At 35.6% G+C, this 18446-nt stretch overlaps 1 protein-coding gene across 1 annotated transcript; it reads left to right on the forward strand.

Moving 5' to 3' along the window:
- The first annotated feature begins 1765 nt into the window (after positions 1-1765).
- LOC132904188 (uncharacterized) lies at positions 1766-2764 on the forward strand. Its single transcript, XM_060954099.1, has one exon. It carries the CDS (start codon positions 1766-1768, stop codon positions 2762-2764), a length of 999 nt encoding a protein of 332 aa, XP_060810082.1.
- Positions 2765-18446: the final 15682 nt, after the last annotated feature.

Consider the following 18446-nt stretch of genomic DNA (forward strand, 5'->3'; position numbering starts at 1 on the left):
GTGTCGGTCTCTTACAACGGCAACTGGCACTACCGCTTACACCACCAGAGCTTCCTCTTTTAGAATGGCTGTTAATGCCAATCACAGTTTCTACAGTGGGGCGTCCTCGTACAACTCTCTTAAGGACTCTTGATGGGGATGGGCATAGAATGGATACTTGTAAATACATAACATGGTCTTGTTATATATATTAATATATATAGAATTAATATTTATCATTTTTGTGGTAAGGATCAGCGAAGTTCTCAATAAATTTCTCTTATGTAATTGAACTACTTACAGACTTTGTTCATTAACTCTTCTTTGTATAAATCTTCATATGAACTGTCGGAATCAGATTCCACCTGGTTTATCCACGGTTTCATTTTGTCGACCGAGAATACATTTTTAAATATTTTTTTTTAATTATCCTTCTACACTTCTGTCCTCGTATCTATAGTGATCAAGTACCACTGTAACTCGTAAATGGACCGCTGAAAGGAGTCACCAACTTATTACTTTCTTTTGACCTTTAACTAAATCATCTATTTTGTGTGTACGACTTTCGACGTTTAATTTTTCATTGACTCAGCAAAATGTTTTTATTAGATTCATTACGTATTCTATCCACATTAAAGGTTGAATCGGTTTGGCTACATTTAATACGAGTAGATGTTTATTGGGAATTCTGGAACACTTTTGTGTCCCAGAATTCCCAATAAACAAAATTCGATTCATTCTAAACACAAAACATTAGTCGAATGCACTCACCTGAATCCATTATAAAATTGATAAGAATCACCCGCGGGCTCGTGGAAAGATCACACACCGAACACACTTTTTACACATGATTCATTCTAACCATCAAACATTATTTTGTTGTACTTTCCTGATTCCTGTTCTACCAACAAGATTTTACATGTTAAATTATAAAACGTGTTTATTCGTTATACCTAAATTCATTTCGCTCAAATTCGTTGAGTACTGCAGACGAGTTTAAGCATATGCTAATAATTTCAAATGAAATTTGTGAAACAAAAAGACTCACTAAAATTAGATTGTATTTGTCCTGCTTCATCACAAGAACCAAACCGACACGGAAACCTTCTGCCGAACACAATACGTTGTATCGTTTGTGGTCCATCAAATTGTGGAAAAACCAACTTAGTAATAAGTTTATTGTTACATACAGATGGTCCGCGATTTTGTAACTTATATGTTTATTCAAAATCTTTATATCAAGCAAAATACTTATTTTTAGAGAAAGTTATGAACATGGTTTCTGGTACAACCTTTCATAAATACAATCACAATTGTGAAATTTTGAGTCCTCACGAAGCGCTACCTGATTCTATTATAATATTTGATGATGTAGCTTGCGAAAATCAGAACAGCATTAGAGATTATTTTGCTATGGGTCGACATAAGAAAATTGATTGTTTTTATATTAATCAAACATATACAAAAATACCTAAACAACTAGTGAGAGACAATTCCAATTTGATTGTATTATTCAAACAAGATGACATTAATTTGAAACATGTTTATGATGAGCATGTTGGGTCTGATATTTCATGGAATCAATTTCGTGAAATGTGTTCAAAAGTTTGGAAAAAGCCTTTTAGTTATCTTGTTATTAATAAGGATTGTGATAAAAACAAAGGATGTTATAGGTCAGCATTTGACACTTTTATAGTTTTAGGTTAACACACTTAATACAATGTAGTGATAATGTAGGGTCACTTTAAAGTGTGATCTGCGACTGAACACAATATCAAGCAGTAAAATGGAAAAAACATTTAAAAAACAAATAGTTAAGTCAGCAGCAGCTGTTAAAAGAAAAGTGGGGATGATTAACGATACAAAAAACGTAAATAATATGGCACTGGAGAAAATTTTCAAACCTATTGTTGATCCGCTTAATTTGATAGCCAATAAAAATAATGACAAGTGGGTTGAGAATGAAAATAATTACATCACCTCTGTTGGGAAAAAATGTAAAAATGAAAGTACATCTTCTTATTTATCCAATGAAGAATCGAATGACACTGTTTCTGAAAGCGACTTTCCTAATAATTACAACAAAACTTTAATTTCCACACCTTCTGAAGATAATAATGTCAGTGAAGGTTCGTTCAAATCTATTGCGTCTTCTCCAGATAATCGTCAAACTTTGTCGTGGTCTACATCATCAGAAGTAATGGATGCTATACCTTTTGGAGTAAGACATGAGCGGGGAAAACTAATGCTTGGCAATATTCGTATTTTCGATAATGATAACATTCTGAAAATAGGAACTCGAATTTTAAAGAAGACAGATGGTTTAAGAGAGTTACTATTTAAAAGGAAACCTGATCTAGAAAAAGTCAGAGAGGAGGACTTGCAAAATTATAAATTGTTACTAATTGATACTAATGCACATCGACGTAATTATGAGTCATCTAAACCTATAAACAGTAACAAAGGTTTTAAATACATTAATGTCATTAAGCCTTTATTTAAATTCTCAAAAAATATGACTTCAAGTGTAGAAAGTCTCCCTCAAGGAAAAGGTATTCCACTTCTGAAAAAAGTAAAAAAATATACTGATTATGTTTATTGGGATGATCCCAACGAACTGGTAGAACGATTAAAATTGTTGTTAGGATCACGAGCGGCTGGCAATAGTGGTGTAGATAATGAAATTATTGCAGTCATAGAAGAATTACGAGAAGCTGGAATTATAAATATAGAACATAAACAGCTATCGCCACAGAAAATGACCAGTATAATTCGAGATCTCTAATCATCTAGACAGCAATGAATGTAGATAAGTTCGGTCATCACGTCCATAAACGTTTGCGATTATTGGAATTTATCGACACTTTAAACGATACATTGGTGAAAACTGATGCTGGACACTATGATTTGAAAACATCTAAATTAAAAGGTCTTTCATCTCCAAATGAAGCCGATGAAGCAGTGAACAAAGCATACGTCGATAATATACTACAAGAGTTAAGAAAAGAAATAAGAGTGGTTAATGATAATATACAAGTATATTTAAAAAAATTGGAAAAAGCTACATCAGACCGTTTGTCAAAATCGTTTTATACAAAACAAGAAATAGATAATTTGATTGAACTTAAATTGAACCAACACAATGAGCAAAAAAACATAGTGGATGAAATTCATAAAGCAGCAAGAAGAAATTTTCCTCGTCGATTTACAATTATAAAAGGAATAGACGACTTATGGCAAGCTGATCTTATGGATTTTCAGAAATATTCTTATTTTAACAAAGGATATAAATATGTTTTAGTTGTAATAGATACTTTTACAAAATATGTGTGGACATATCCTATAAAATCAAAAAACAAAAAATGTGTGACAAAAGCAATGTTTGAAATTTTATCTCGTTCAAAACGAAAACCTATAAATTTACAAACTGATTTAGGCAAGGAATTTTATAATGATGCTTTTAATAAATTGTGTAAGAAATATGACATTAATCATTATTCCACTTACTCCACTAAAAAAGCTTCTATTGTGGAAAGAGTTATTCGTACAATAAAATATAATCTTTACAAAATTTTTAGTTTGTATGGTTGTTATAAATGGTTAGGACCAAATTTAAATTCCGTTGTAGAAAAATATAACAATACTACTCACCGTACTACTAAATTTAAACCTGTCGACGTAAATAAAGTAAACCAGATAGATGTTAGATGTAACATATTGCGTGCACAAAAACGAGTTTTATATCGCAAACCTAAGTTCCAGGTTGGTGATAGTGTTCGGATAAGTAAATTTAAAGGTGATTTCTATAAAGGATATACTCCCAACTGGTCGACAGAAATATTCGTTATTGTCAAGGTAAATGATACGAATCCACCAACATACCTATTAGAAGACAAACATAAACAGAAAAATTTGGGAGCTTTTTATGAATATGAATTACAAAAAACGAAATTTCCAGAACTTTATCTTATTGAAAAAGTTATTAAACGAAAAGGTAATAAACTTTATGTAAAGTGGTTAGGTTTATGTGAAAAAGAAAATAGTTGGGTGGACAAGAATGCATTACTATTGTAATATAAAGTGAGCGTCATAATAAATATCTTCATTTTAAGAATATCTATGAAGAAGGGAAGAGGTATTTTAAATAACGTCATCAATAATTTACCTTTCGAACTACATATTCCTGGATATCAGTTTTGTGGACCAGGTACTAAACTTCAAAAACGATTATTGAGAGGTGACCGAGGTATAAATAAATTGGATGAAGCTTGTATGTACCACGATATTGCATACAATAATAAGGATTTAAACATTCGACATAAAGCAGATTTAGACCTTTTGAATATGGCTAAGAAGAGAATAAAATCGAAGAGTGCTGGAAAAGGAGAAAAATTGGCTTCATGGATTGTAAAAAATGCAATGAAAGCAAAACTCAAAGCTGGCGCTGGAGTTCGTTCATTTATGAAAGTAGTGAAAAATATACAATCTAAGCTTAAAAATATTAAATCAAAGGACAAGCGTTCAAGTATAAACTATGCATATGCAACCGCAAAAAGACTATTTTCTAAAAATAACGGATCACGTACACGTTTACCACGATGTATACCCATTCCTAAATGTGGAGGCTTTTTACCGCTCATTCCCATCTTTGCCGGTCTGTCAGCTTTAGGTTCACTTGCTGGTGGCGCGGCAGGTATAGCAAAGGCTGTTAATGATTACAAAGTAGCTCAGAAAAACTTTGAAGAGTCTAAACGACATAACAAGATGATGGAATCTGTTGCTTTAGGAAAGGCCTTGTATATAAAACCATATAAAAAGGGAGCAGGATTATATCTAAGTCCTTCAAAAAACTGAAAAAGCGGCTACCCAGACGAGCACTAACCAATTTAGATATAATGGAACATGCTATTGATATTCCTTACTTTCGCGGAGTGTATATGAGAGATACTCTTCCTCGGAAACCAAAAAAAATTGAGTGTGCTATATTAAATTTAGATAGTTCTGACAATCCTGGAACACATTGGGTAGCCTACGTTAAATATATTAATTACTGTGAATATTTTGATAGTTTTGGTGATTTAAAACCACCATTGGAACTAGTAAATTATTTAAGTCCTTTTACTATAAATTATAATTATTTGCAATATCAATCTTATGGTACTATAAACTGTGGACACCTTTGTTTAAAGTTTTTAAAAGAATTTTGGAAACATCATTTGTATAAATAATATAATAAAAATATATTTGTATCAGTATAATAATGTCTTTCACTGTGTCAATAACAGGCAGAGGAGAATTTTTAACAACTAACTATTCCCCTACATTACAACTGAATGGAGAGTACGAATGTGGGCTTTTGTATTTTCTACATTTAATTCTATACCTAACATAGACGCAAAAAATAACAAATTTTACTATGGAAAAGATGAAGTTATTGAAATTCCTGAAGGATCGTATGAGTTTCAAGATATTTGCGATTATCTGAAAAGTAATATAAAGAATGCAGCGTTGAAATTGAGTTGTAATAATAATACGTTAAAAACAAGAATTTTTTGTTCCAAAGATGTACACTTTAATAAAAATAATTCAATCGGAAAAATATTAGGATTTAATAGAGAATCAATCAAAGCTAATATAAGTACTGAATCTCAGCATCCTGTCAGCATTTTAGCTACAACTATCGTACGCATCGAATGTGATGTTATCAGTGGATCATTTGTAAACGGAAAAGCAAGCCATATTATTTATGAATTTGTGCCTAACGTACCCCCTGGTTACAGAATTATTGAAATACCTAAGAATTTAATTTACTTTCCTGTCAATCAGAGCTCAATAAATTCACTCAATATAAGGTTGTTAGACGCAGAAAACAAGCAAATTAACTTACGCGGTGAAGAAGTTCAGTTGTATTTGCACTTTAAACCAAAATGTTAAATTTTCATAAAAACACCTTCACTCCTATAAAAAGACTCAGTCCTAAAGGATCACCTCACAAAGAAACATCGCTGCGAATTAAAAAAAACTAACAAAGAAAAATAAAGACTTTTTAAGGCTACTAGGTTTGTTAATATGAACATTTTAAATATATGCCAACCAGCGTCTTACGACAATAGCATAGAAAGTTTTGAATATCATTCGTACAAGCCTTATGTTTCAAGTTTTAACAAAAATGATGAAATACGGATACCGATTAATCAACAAGACTTGTATGTGTTGCCTGCACTCAGCTGTTTGTATATTGAGGGCAGAGTCGATGTGTATAAACAAAATAACGCTAGCAAAGAAAAAGTGCCGAGTGTGCATTTCGTAAACAACCCTGTACTATTTCTATTTCAAGATATAAGATATGAACTAAATGGGATAGAAATAGATAAGGTTAAAAATGCAGGTATTACCACAACAATTAAATCTTATCTATCATTGAATGAAAATGAATCCAAAAGCGCAAAAGTTTGGGGTTGGTCTCCTTCAGGCATTACCACCGATGGAGGATTTTCTGTGTATATACCGTTAAATAAAATATTAGGTTTTGCAGAAGATTATGAAAAAATCATAATGAACTGTAAACATGAATTAGTACTATTGAGAAGTAATACAAATCTCAATTCCTTATTACTAAGTTCTGGAGAAATTGTCGAAGATATAATTATAAATAAAATAGTTTGGCGAGTTCCTCATGTTCGAGTGTCGGACCGTGAAAGAATCAATTTACTTAAACATTTAGAAAAAGATCGAGCGATAACCTTAGCGTTTCGTAACTGGGATTTGTATGAGTACCCATTGTTACCCAAAACCAGGAAACATACTTGGTCCATTAAAACTTCATCACAGTTGGAGAAACCAAGATTTGTTATTATTGCTTTACAAACAAACCGTAAAAGTAATGCAACAATGTCGATGGCAGAGTTCGACCATTGTCATATTCGAGACGTAAGAGTATTTCTAAATTCTTCATATTATCCGTATGAAGGTTTAAATATTAGTTTCTCCGACAACAGATATTCATTAATATATGAACAATACGCAAGATTTCATCAGTCTTATCATAGTCGCCGAGCGGAGCCGTTGATGGGATTAAAAGAATTTAGAGACATAGCTCCGTTATTTGTTATAGACTGTTCACGACAGCATGAAATGTTAAAGGGATCAATTGATGTGAGAGTTGAATTCGAATCTGACCAAGACATACCCGATCAAACGGCTGCATATTGTCTGATACTGAACGATTGCATATTTGAATACAAGCCATTGAGCAATATTGTAAAGAAGTTATCATGAATGCTAATACAATAATCATAGATTTACAAGGGTTTAAGGATTTGAAAAATAATTTTATTATTAAGGAATTTTCGATTGCAACTATGGAATACACACAAACTTTCTTGGTTATAGCACCTTATTCTTTTAAAACTCTTTCTGATGAAGAAAAAAAGCGAGTTCGATGGTTAGAAAATAATCGAGGACTACATTGGTATGAAGGGTTTATCGATTATCGAGAATTCCGGCGAGTTATAATTCCATATTTAAAAAGTAAAATTGTCTTAGTTAAAGGAAATGAGAAGATTGTATGGATTCAAGAGTTATGTAACGATTGTGAAATTATAGAACTGGGTGAAAAGGGTTGTCCTAAATTACTTAAATTATATGAGGATTATTGTGAGGAGAATAATCAGGTGTTAAATTGTGTTCATCATAAAAAAACGTGTGCTTTGAGAAATGCACTCTGTTTAAAAAAGTGGTGTCAAGACAATTTTGTGTTTAATTCTTTATTTCAATTATAATAACATTTTTCGAATAATAAAAATATTTACTGAAAAAAATATACTGTGTTCTTATTATTATTATTTAGGTTATGGTTCCTAATTAAACTATAAAATAAAGGCACATATCTTTTAAATTTTACGTTTATTGATACTAGGCAAATAACACAAATCTGTAAAAAAATAACACAATGACATAAAAACTGATAAAGGAAATTACATTAATTGTACATACGTTTTAATATATAATTTTAAAACCAATTAGTATAACTATAGTTACAATTTTTTTTTTAATATTTCTAATATTTTTTTAAGTAAGGGAAGTAAGGGGGAGAACGGAATTAACATCTTTCCGGCCCCAACAGTCAACCTCACCTGCTCGCGCGGACAAAATACTTTTCATCCGCGGCGGTTTTTCTCGGAAGACCGCGGTGCTCCCTGCTAGACAACGGACGAGGCAATGGCGACCGAGCAGTGGCGGTATAACCACACACCCAACCAATGGTTGGAAGAGGCTGCAGGAGCCTGCGGGATTAAATAACCCCAAAAGACTGGTGCAGAAGGCAAGGGGAAACCACTGCAACTATTTTCCCGAGAAAATTGTCATGGAAGTCAATACACAAGAGGTGCTTTTGCCATGCAACCCGCTTAGCAACCGGCGCCGTGCTGCGTCCGGGGCGCGCGGTGAGAAATGGACTACCGGCCTTGCAGAAGTAGGAAACCAGGCTTCTCATGGAAAATCTGTTACTGGAACATCAGTTAAGCTTCGTAAAATCCAAAAGATAGGAACCTGGAACGTTCGAGGCTTGCTACAACCAGGAAAATTGGACATTGTGAGACGAGAGGTGACCCGGTGTGGCTTGAGCATTTGCGGATTGAGCGAAACTCACTGGAAGAACAACGGTCACTTCGTTACTGGTACCCACACCGTCTACTGCTCTGGAAATGAAAGTGAGAGCCAAAATGGAGTTGCTTTGCTTATTCCAAAACATCTAAATAATTGCGTACTTGGTTACGAACCGGTAAGCGATCGCATAGTCTCTATGAAACTCAAAGCTCTTCCTGTCAACTTGAACATCGTGCAAATATATGCCCCTACTAGCCGATCTACAGAGCAAGATATTGAGAGGTTCTATACTCAGTTGCAGATTACCATTGAAAAAATACCCAACAGAGAGCTACTTATTATTTTGGGTGATTTTAATGCAAAAATTGGTACTAACGCCCGACAACACAGTGACTCAGTAGGGAATTTTGGACTTGGTATGAGAAATGAGAGAGGTGAGAGATTTATGCAGTTCGCAGATGAAAACAACCTGGTAGTGGCCAACAGTCTATTCCAGCACCATCCTCGTAGATTGTATACTTGGACATCGCCTACTGGACATCGCAATCAGATAGACTACATCCTTATCCAATCGCGTTGGCGCACATCCGTCCTCAATGCGCACACAATGCCCGGTGCCTGCTGCGGCTCGGATCATGAACTTTTGATGATGAAAATGCGATTAAAACTCAAATCTGCCAGAACTCCTTGTAAACAAAAAAGGATTGAAGTCACAGATATAGAGAAATTCACTTTCACCATCGAGAATAAGTGGACGGAATGGCTAGAAACAAAACGCGGTACGCCAAACCCAAATGTCATGTGGGAAAAGGCCAAACAGCTTATCCAGCAGGCAGCAACAGAGTCTAAAACGCAATCAAAGGCGCACAAGCGGCAACACTGGATGACCGAAGGTACTCTTGCTCTTGTTGAAGAGAGACGTCGGAGGAAAGCTCAGGGAGCAGACATGAGGACTATTAACAAACTGTCTGCTGAAGTCCAAGCAGCATGTAGACGAGACCACAACAACTACCTTAATGCCATCTGTCACGAAATCGAGTCTCATGCTGGAAGACACGAATCGAAAGACATGTACCACAAAATTCGGGTTATCACTAAAACCTTACCATCTAAAACCTGGGCTATAGAAAACAGCGATAATCGTGTGGTAACAGAACTGGTTGAAATCTCCGAAACATGGAAAGGCTACTGTCAGTCGTTATTCCAGGACCCGCACTGCCGCGATTTCCCGAGTACTGTCCCTAATACTGAGGATCTGGAACCGGTCATTCTCCTGTCTGAGGTTAGAGCTGCAATAAAACATCTCAAAAACGGGAAAGCCACTGGAAGAGATGCCATTCCCATAGAAACCATAAAAGCTCTAGGAGAGTATGGTGATGAAATTTTTCACGCCATCTGTAATGAAGTATTTCGGACGGGAAATTGGCCCGATGAATGGACTCACACCATATTTACCCCCTTACACAAGAAAGGTTCCACAAAGAAATGTAACAACTACCGCCTTATTGCTTTGATACCACACGCCAGCAAAATTTTGTTACATATCCTTAACGAGCGTCTGAAAACATACCTATCTAAGGAGATAGCTCCAGAACAAGCCGGCTTTGTGAAAGGGAAGGGCACTCGGGAACAGATTTTGATTGTTCGCCAGATCATCGAAAAAGCGCGAGAATTCAACAAATCGGTGTATATTTGCTTTGTGGACTTCTCAAAAGCATTTGACTCGGTGAAATGGCCTGTGTTATGGGACACACTATTGCAAATGGGCACGCCTTTACATCTAGTCCACCTTTTAAGACGGCTATACGAGGATGGAACAGCCTCTGTGCGCACAGAAGACGTCTTGTCAGGAAACTTTCGCCCTAGTGCCGGAGTACGCCAGGGATGCATAATATCACCGCTCTTGTTCAATGTATACACTGATTTAATAATGCGCATCACTCTAGAGGATTGGACAGACGGTGTGAAAATTGGTGGATACAAAATTGCCAATCTACGTTATGCTGATGACACCACTCTCTTTGCAACTAGTACCCAACACATGGAAGATCTACTTCAGAAAATGGAACGTGTTGGCCTCGAGTTCGGTCTGAAAATAAATCGCAGCAAGACGAAGATGATGGTTGTGGATCGCGCTAACAGTAATTCGCCAGAAGTAACTAGAATCGCGAACTGTGACGTGGTCCAATCGTACACTTACCTTGGCGCTCTGATTTCGAATAACGGTGGATGTATCGACGAGATAAAGCGACGAATGGCAATCACAAGATCGGCAATGGACAGAATGAGAAAAGTATGGAGGAATCGTAGCATCACTAAGACCACAAAGACCAGACTGGTGCGCACGCTTATTTTCCCCATATTTTTGTACGCTGCTGAAACGTGGACATTGCGAGAAGTGGAAAGAAAAAAGATAGACGCCCTAGAGATGTGGTGCTGGAGGAGAATGCTTGGTGTGTCTTGGACAGAGTTCCGCACTAACGTCTCGATACTCCAAGAGCTCGGTATTAAGCAGCGACTATTTCCCTTAGTACAATCTCGCATTTTGTCATTCTTTGGACACGTTACAAGGAGAGGCAACGGATCGATAGAACGGCTTGTTGTCCAGGGTAAAGTGGAAGGCTCTCGACCGCGCGGAAGGTCACCCATGCGATGGACCGACCAAATAAAGTCTGTGATTGGCGGTTCACTTAACGAGTGCAGCAGGATGACTTCCAGCAGGGAGAAATGGCGGGACATCGTAAGGCGCACATTGGCGCCCGCCTCCAACACTACATGATGACCACGACCACTCTGTCAAGAGTGACACGACTAAGAAGAATATTTTTTTCAGTCTGGTCCATAATTTCATCACCACCATCTTTTACCACATATTGAGAGCTCAATAAGACCCTATCGTCCTGAAAACCGTCACTTATTACTTGATTACACTCTAAGTCAAGCACTTGAATCTTGATCAGTCTTAAGACCTTTGTCGGGAGCACTTTTTATCACAAACGATTGACGGAGAACATGTGATGTGACAATCTTTTTGGAAAAATCTACCTTATTGCGACCCCCTTTAACTTCATTTTCCGTGTATGAGTACTTAATTTTGATGGTTCGGTGGGACGACTGTATCTTGAAAAGTTCTTCGGAGATTCCAAACGAATCTCGAAGACATTGAAATGACTCTGGTATTAATGTTTCACTATCTGGAAAGATCTATCGCATCCTGTTGTCTGTAACAAAAAATAAAAATACACATAACAATAATTCTAATAAAACGGGTTTGATCCCCGACCAGGCTAACATGGAAAAATAGTGTTTTTCAGGTAGACCTGGGTGGGATTTATTAAAAATTATAGTATCGTTAGGTTAGTACTTATCCTGCGACACAAGTTTACCACTTACTATGGGGCTAGCTCAATCTGTATGGTTTATCCCTTCTTATTTAAATCAATAATAAAGAAAGAAATTTTCAGGTACCTTCTGTTCATGCTTTGCTTTGATTTTGATTTTTCGAAAGCTTGTATTTTAAATATTTCCTCACTCAATCCATCTGATAGACGTTGAGCATGTTCAAAAGAATCTGGAATAAATGTTTCATTATCTGAATTCGCAGTCACATCATCTACGTATTGCGGCGTCTGTAAAAAAAACACAAGTTTAGAATAACATCAAATCAATCTTATATCTATAAAAAACAATTAAATATATAAAACAACTTACCATTGTTTAAATACTTATATTTATAGGAAGCAACATCCTGTGGTGTAGACTTTGCGCTAGATGGTACAAAATGTCATACAGTTTGCGCGCTGCACAACTAATATTACAAGCAAAAATGCATGCGCAGCGCGATTTTGGCTTTCACAAAATGTTTTGTGTCATAATCGTTCGCTCACAAATAATAATTTAATTTTCTTTATTGCCCGACTATTTAAACAGAAAATATCACTTGCTCATCAAAAAAATTGGTCAAGCGTAGGTTGATTCTGAATTTAATTATTGATAATCAATATCTTAGACTAATGTGAACCTTAACAACTAACGGTGAAGGTATATATTTTTTTAATACTTGATAAAAAAGTTAGGTTTATATTAAATAAAAATACGAAGTTCAAACCGATACATGTATTAATATTTTAATTTTTATAATTCAAGTACTAAGTAAAGATGATAACAGAGTCAACTATCAATCTATTTTTTAAAATACTTATCTCCAACATTTGGTTTGAAGATAAAATCGAAACATATTGTAAGCAGAATATATAAATTCCAAATCCAGAAACTTAAATGTGAAAAAAAAAATTATATCTTAATTCAGTTGTGATCGAACCCGAGACCAAAAGTTACGGTCAGACTTGTTAACCACTATGTCACGAGGGTCATCATTGCATTCGAATATGATGACTACATAATTTACTGTACAAGAATAATATTTTATATCAGGAATCGTGTGGTGCTGACAGAGTAGAATAACACCACCCAATATCTGCCTGCAGGCATTGTAAGAGGTGATTAAGGGGGAGGTCATTGGATGTTGTTCTTCTTGTATGAAACATTGTAGGTACATACACATACATACATATGGTCACGTCTATATCCCTTGCGGGGTAGACAGAGCCAACAGTCTTGAAAAGACTGAATGGCCACGTTCAACTATTTGGTTTAATGATAGAATTGAGATTCAAATAGTGACAGGTTGCTAGCCCATCGCCTAAAAAAGAATCCCAAGTTTGTAAGCCTATCCCTTAGTCGCCTTTTACGACATCCATTAAGAGAGACATTGTGGGTTGAACATAAAAAAGTCTTCAACCCTGGTCGTTGTCTTTGACAATGGATAAACTATGTTAGTAACCATTAATCAGGGGTAGACAGAGCTAACAGTTTTGAAAAGACTGTAGGTCACATTTAACTGTAAAAGTTATGATAGAATTGAGATTCAAATAGTGGCAAGTTGATAGCCCATCATATACAAAGAGAATTCTAACTTTATTAGCCTAATTCTTTCCTAAAGCAAGTCATCATAGATAATATTGTTTGTTATGAATAGAAAATATTTTTATCGCATAAACTATTCAACCGATTTATATAGGATATACGTACATAATAATATGTATAATCACACCCATATCTCTTTTAGGGTAGACAGAGCCCACATTTTTTTCAAAATATAGATTATGTAATTTATGAGAACGATGGAGACATAGGATTTATAATGATTACCATACCCCATTCAAAATCAATATTAATTAGATTAAAATGAAGAAATTCATGAATAAGGTTTTAATGTAAAATGTATGCTTTAAAAGCTTTGAGAAACATTTAATATTGGTATAAACAAAATTTAGCGAACCCCGGGCTCCCAAGCCATACCCTTGAGGATGCAACCAGGAACACGCTCTAATGAGAAATAGTCCATCCATCCATATAATCACGTCTACATTCCTGACGGGGTAGACAGAGCCAACAACCTTGAAAGGCTGACCACGCTGAAGCCTATTTCTTTCTCGCCTCTTGTGACATCCATGGGAAAGAGATGGAGAGGTCCTATTTTTCATTGGTGCCAGGAACCACACGGCGGATGAGAGATCGGTATAAACAAATTATGTATTTTGTTACAAAACTTACTTTGATATTCGATCATCGTCATTCTACAAAGCACATCCGCTAATGCTTAAATATAATTTTTATTATATTGCATTTGCATGTCTGCATATTGTTATTAGGACGACTACACACTTAATTTACTTACAAACTCAAAGTATGGTATTGATATTCTGTGTTACATACATACCTATGAAATCCTTAAGTAGGTAGCGGTTGTCCAATTACATCTACAAGTTTCAATAGGATTCATGTTATTCTCTAATAATAATATTGATTACGTAGACTTAACTAACACGGTGCTTGATATAGCAATAGTACGTAACCATAAGAAAGCTGGAATGTAGCCCAAATTCTAGTACATATACCTATGAGTACATACCTGAAAGTGGTTTTGTCTTTCAAACAAATTACAATTGATATAAAAGTGTTTACTCAGTAAGTGTGTAAACACCCTTAATTACTGTGTATCTGCTTACTTTGCGTATTTCACTCGTTCGTACATTAGACCATTTTGTTGCTAAGAACTAAGTTGTGATGTTGTGTTGTGTGTGATAATTTATTAGATTATAATGTCGGTCTGTTTATTTATAATTTAAAGTTTCTGCTATTATTGTTAAACAAAGTGAACTTAGGAAGTATGGTTGGTGCGTGATCTTACCACGGGCTCGCAGGAAGTTTACTTACCACGGTTTCTTCCAGCCAATCATCAGTTAGGAATTAGGAAGTGTGGTTGGTGCGTGATCTTACCACGGGCTCGCAGGAAGTTTACTTACCACGGTTTCTTCCAGCCAATCATCAGTTAGGAATTAGGAAGTGTGGTTGGTGCGTGATCTTACCATGGGCTCGCAGGAAGTTTACTTACCACGGTTTCTTCCAGCCAATCATCAGTTAGGAATTAGGAAGTATGGTCGGTGCGTGATCTTACCACGGGCTCGCAGAAAGTTACTTACCATGGTGCTTTCAACCGATCATCAGTTAGGAATTAGGAAGTGTGGTCGGTGCGTGATCTTACCACGGGCTCGCAGAAAGTTACTTACCACGGTGCTTTCAACCGATCATCAGTTAGGAATTAGGAAGTGTTATCGGTGCGTGATCTTACCAAGGGCTCGCAGGAACTTACTAACCACGGTGCTTCCAACCGGTGAACAGTTATGTGTAAAAAGTGTGTTCGGTGTGTGATCTTTCCACGAGCTCGCGGGTGATACTTATCAATTTTATAATGGAGTCAGGTGAGTGCATTCGACTAATGTTTTGTGTTTAGAATGAATCGAATTTTGTTTATTGGGAATTCTGGGACACAAAAGTGTCCCAGAATTCCCAATAAACATCTACTAATACATGTTCTTCTATATTCACACTTGTTCTATTGAATATAATTTGTGAGAGGCATATACCTATAGCTTAACTTAAAAAGACTGCACCAATCTTTGTCATTTTCTTCAAGCCACAAAGCAGTCGGTGATGATAAAATAGAACAATTGAGTCTTTCTATTTGTCCATTGGCATGTGAGGACGCCACCGCGATCTAAACAGAGAGCAGAGAATGCCTTGTGGCATTAAGTCCACCTGTTGTACATTTTACGTGCATGAAGTCTAAATAAATAAATAAATAAACGTACTTTATCCTAAGCGACTCAATGTACTGCTTAAATTCATTAGTTGTGTGAGTACTTCTGTCTAAACACATAGCGGTGTTCTAAAAAGGCTAATAAAATCCCTTACTGCCCGGAGTACTATAAATTTTGAAAAACTATGAATCCACAAAAATACATATTTCCCCTCTTACTTCTAATAAAAGGACCAAGATGATCAATGTGAACACACTCAAATGTGTTTTGTGGTTTTGATATAGGATGTAAAAAAAAACATTTTTATTTTAGGCGGTATTTTAGCATGGGTACATCAAATACAATAACCAGTAGTCACTTCGAGCCTTTTCTAGAGATTCTTCATGTGCAAATGTCCGACGTCGGCATGGCACTGCTGTCAGATTTTCCATCGAGCGTTCTTAGGTAAAGCTCACCATCCATCAACAACCCATTACAGTTCACCATCTACCTTTCGAAGTATTTCTTTAATTAGGCATAAATAGTGGTCCCTCATTTGTACACGCTGTAGCCAATTTATATCATGAATTTGTTGAACTTCAAGGACTAGTTATGAGTTTCAACTTAAGGCATCTTCATGGGCTTGCTGCCTACTTGACCTTTCTTGTACCAGCAGCCACCAGCGAGCAATTCTAGGGATAAGATCACGGTTTGGAGGCTTCGTCCGCAGAACGTTATAATCAGTGACAACTTAAAATTCAATTCAAGAAGGTGAACCCTAAATATTTTGAGTGAAGCAACAACTGCAGGTGTTTCTCCGTTGAAGTCCTACTTAAGTAAGTTACTGCAAGTAAAGGCAAATTAGAATCTTCTTTCTTATACTCTCCTTTCATATTCCATACACGGTTCAGTAGATACAAATTATGTCGCAATTTGTTTAGACGCAGAAACATTCACTCTTGACTCTCTTAATTATTAATTACTTTAAGGAACTTTTTCTAATTCGAGTTCAACTATCTTATAATATAGAATCATATTTACAGTCTTGTATGCTCTAACTCCAGAGCTCCGTCAATTAGTGACAAATTAGAATATCAGTTTGAAGAAGGGATAGATCTACTGCGAATGCCTCAATTTCCGACTTTAATCGATCCAGTTTCGCACAAATCTTTACTCGACCGATAGGGACTACCACGCTATCAGCGAAACCTCTGAACACGGGAAACATTGACTACCAAGGTTAATATAAGTATACTGTCACAGGGGTGTTGTTAACTAGTACGGATTTATGAGTTGCTGTTATTTAAAGTGCATTGTGCATTGTGCATTCATCCTAATGTTATAGTCGTATACACCGTGAGTTATACAATCGACTGCCTTTTTATTGGTCAGTCCACATTTATTAATTAGCATTATTTTGTCATAATAGTATTCTTCAAGGTTTTCATTCCTATTTGACCTGCGAGCCAACATCTCAGACAATGATTCAGCAAAATTCTGTTCACATGGGAATGCCTCAATTAATTTTTCCTGCCACTCACTCCAGCTATACTTTACTGTTGTAAGTCCGCTGTACCACCTTTTGGCCAATCCGCTTAATTTTGGAAGAGCATAATAAATGGTTTGACGTTCTGTCCAGCCATAAATATGAGCCGACTCATTTATCTTATTTAACCACTCCTTCATTGTTTGTTCCTTGGAGCTAGGATCATTCAGGAATTATAGTTGCACCATTAAAATAACTACTATGATTACTTTTTCTCTTAATAGTGTCAACCAGATTCTCAAGCAAAGAAGCTTGGCGCCTAGCTTTAGTCCTCCTGCGTCCACTAAGAGATCCATTGCTACCTGAATCACTAGATGAGACTGATATTTTATTTTTACTATGTTTATGGTTTCTGCTCTGTTTTGTTGGAGAGCCTTCGGGTGATAAGGAAGGATCTGATTGTCTGTGAGCCATTCTGGGATCATACAATTATTATGAGAACTCGCTATTTACCAGTATGTAGGATCACCAGGTATAATACCAATATAATATACATATATATTTAAGGATTAAGAGAGTTGTTCAACCAGTTGGTGCTAAAACATAATATTATTGTTAATATTACATACTCTTCAAACCTGTTTTATGTTACTCTTCCAGATTCCCAATATTTTAAAACATAAGGGCCTTTGTGCCTACCTAAGAACATGTGTCTATATGATTTATTTAACTATCAAAGTTAATATCAACATTCACAATTTGATATTATAACATACATGATATGAGAATTTATATAAGATTTTCACAATATAAAATAAATATCTGTATCACTATTTCAACACCAAGTCAAGCTTTTTCTTACAAGCTAAAGCAAAAAAATATGTGACATGAATGGTAATAATAGATGTTCGTTTGAAATGAACTGATGTGATAACAATGTAAAATTCAAGTCATGTTGTAAGAGTATTTACTATTTATATATCACACATATTGTGTGATACCAGTCAGGGATCAATGACCTGCAACACAGATTATTTCAATCCCAAGTGCAACACCCGATCTCCGCAACTACTCTGGACATTTTGATCAACCAGTTTATATACCTACATATATATGTAGGTCATTATGTAGCTATTTTGTTTACACAGTAGACTGATTTAGACTAAATTAGATGCACCATTAATTGATTTCATAATACACTTAGAGACACTTATATTTAATCTCAACAGCCA

The sequence above is a fragment of the Amyelois transitella genome, chromosome W (genome assembly GCF_032362555.1).
Source record: "Amyelois transitella isolate CPQ chromosome W, ilAmyTran1.1, whole genome shotgun sequence".
In the NCBI taxonomy this organism is placed as follows: domain Eukaryota; kingdom Metazoa; phylum Arthropoda; class Insecta; order Lepidoptera; family Pyralidae; genus Amyelois; species Amyelois transitella.

Coding starts and splice junctions, on each gene's coding strand:
- LOC132904188 (XM_060954099.1), top strand. CDS start 1,766: ATGGAAAAAACATTTAAAAAACAAATAGTTAAGTCAGCAGCAGCTGTT.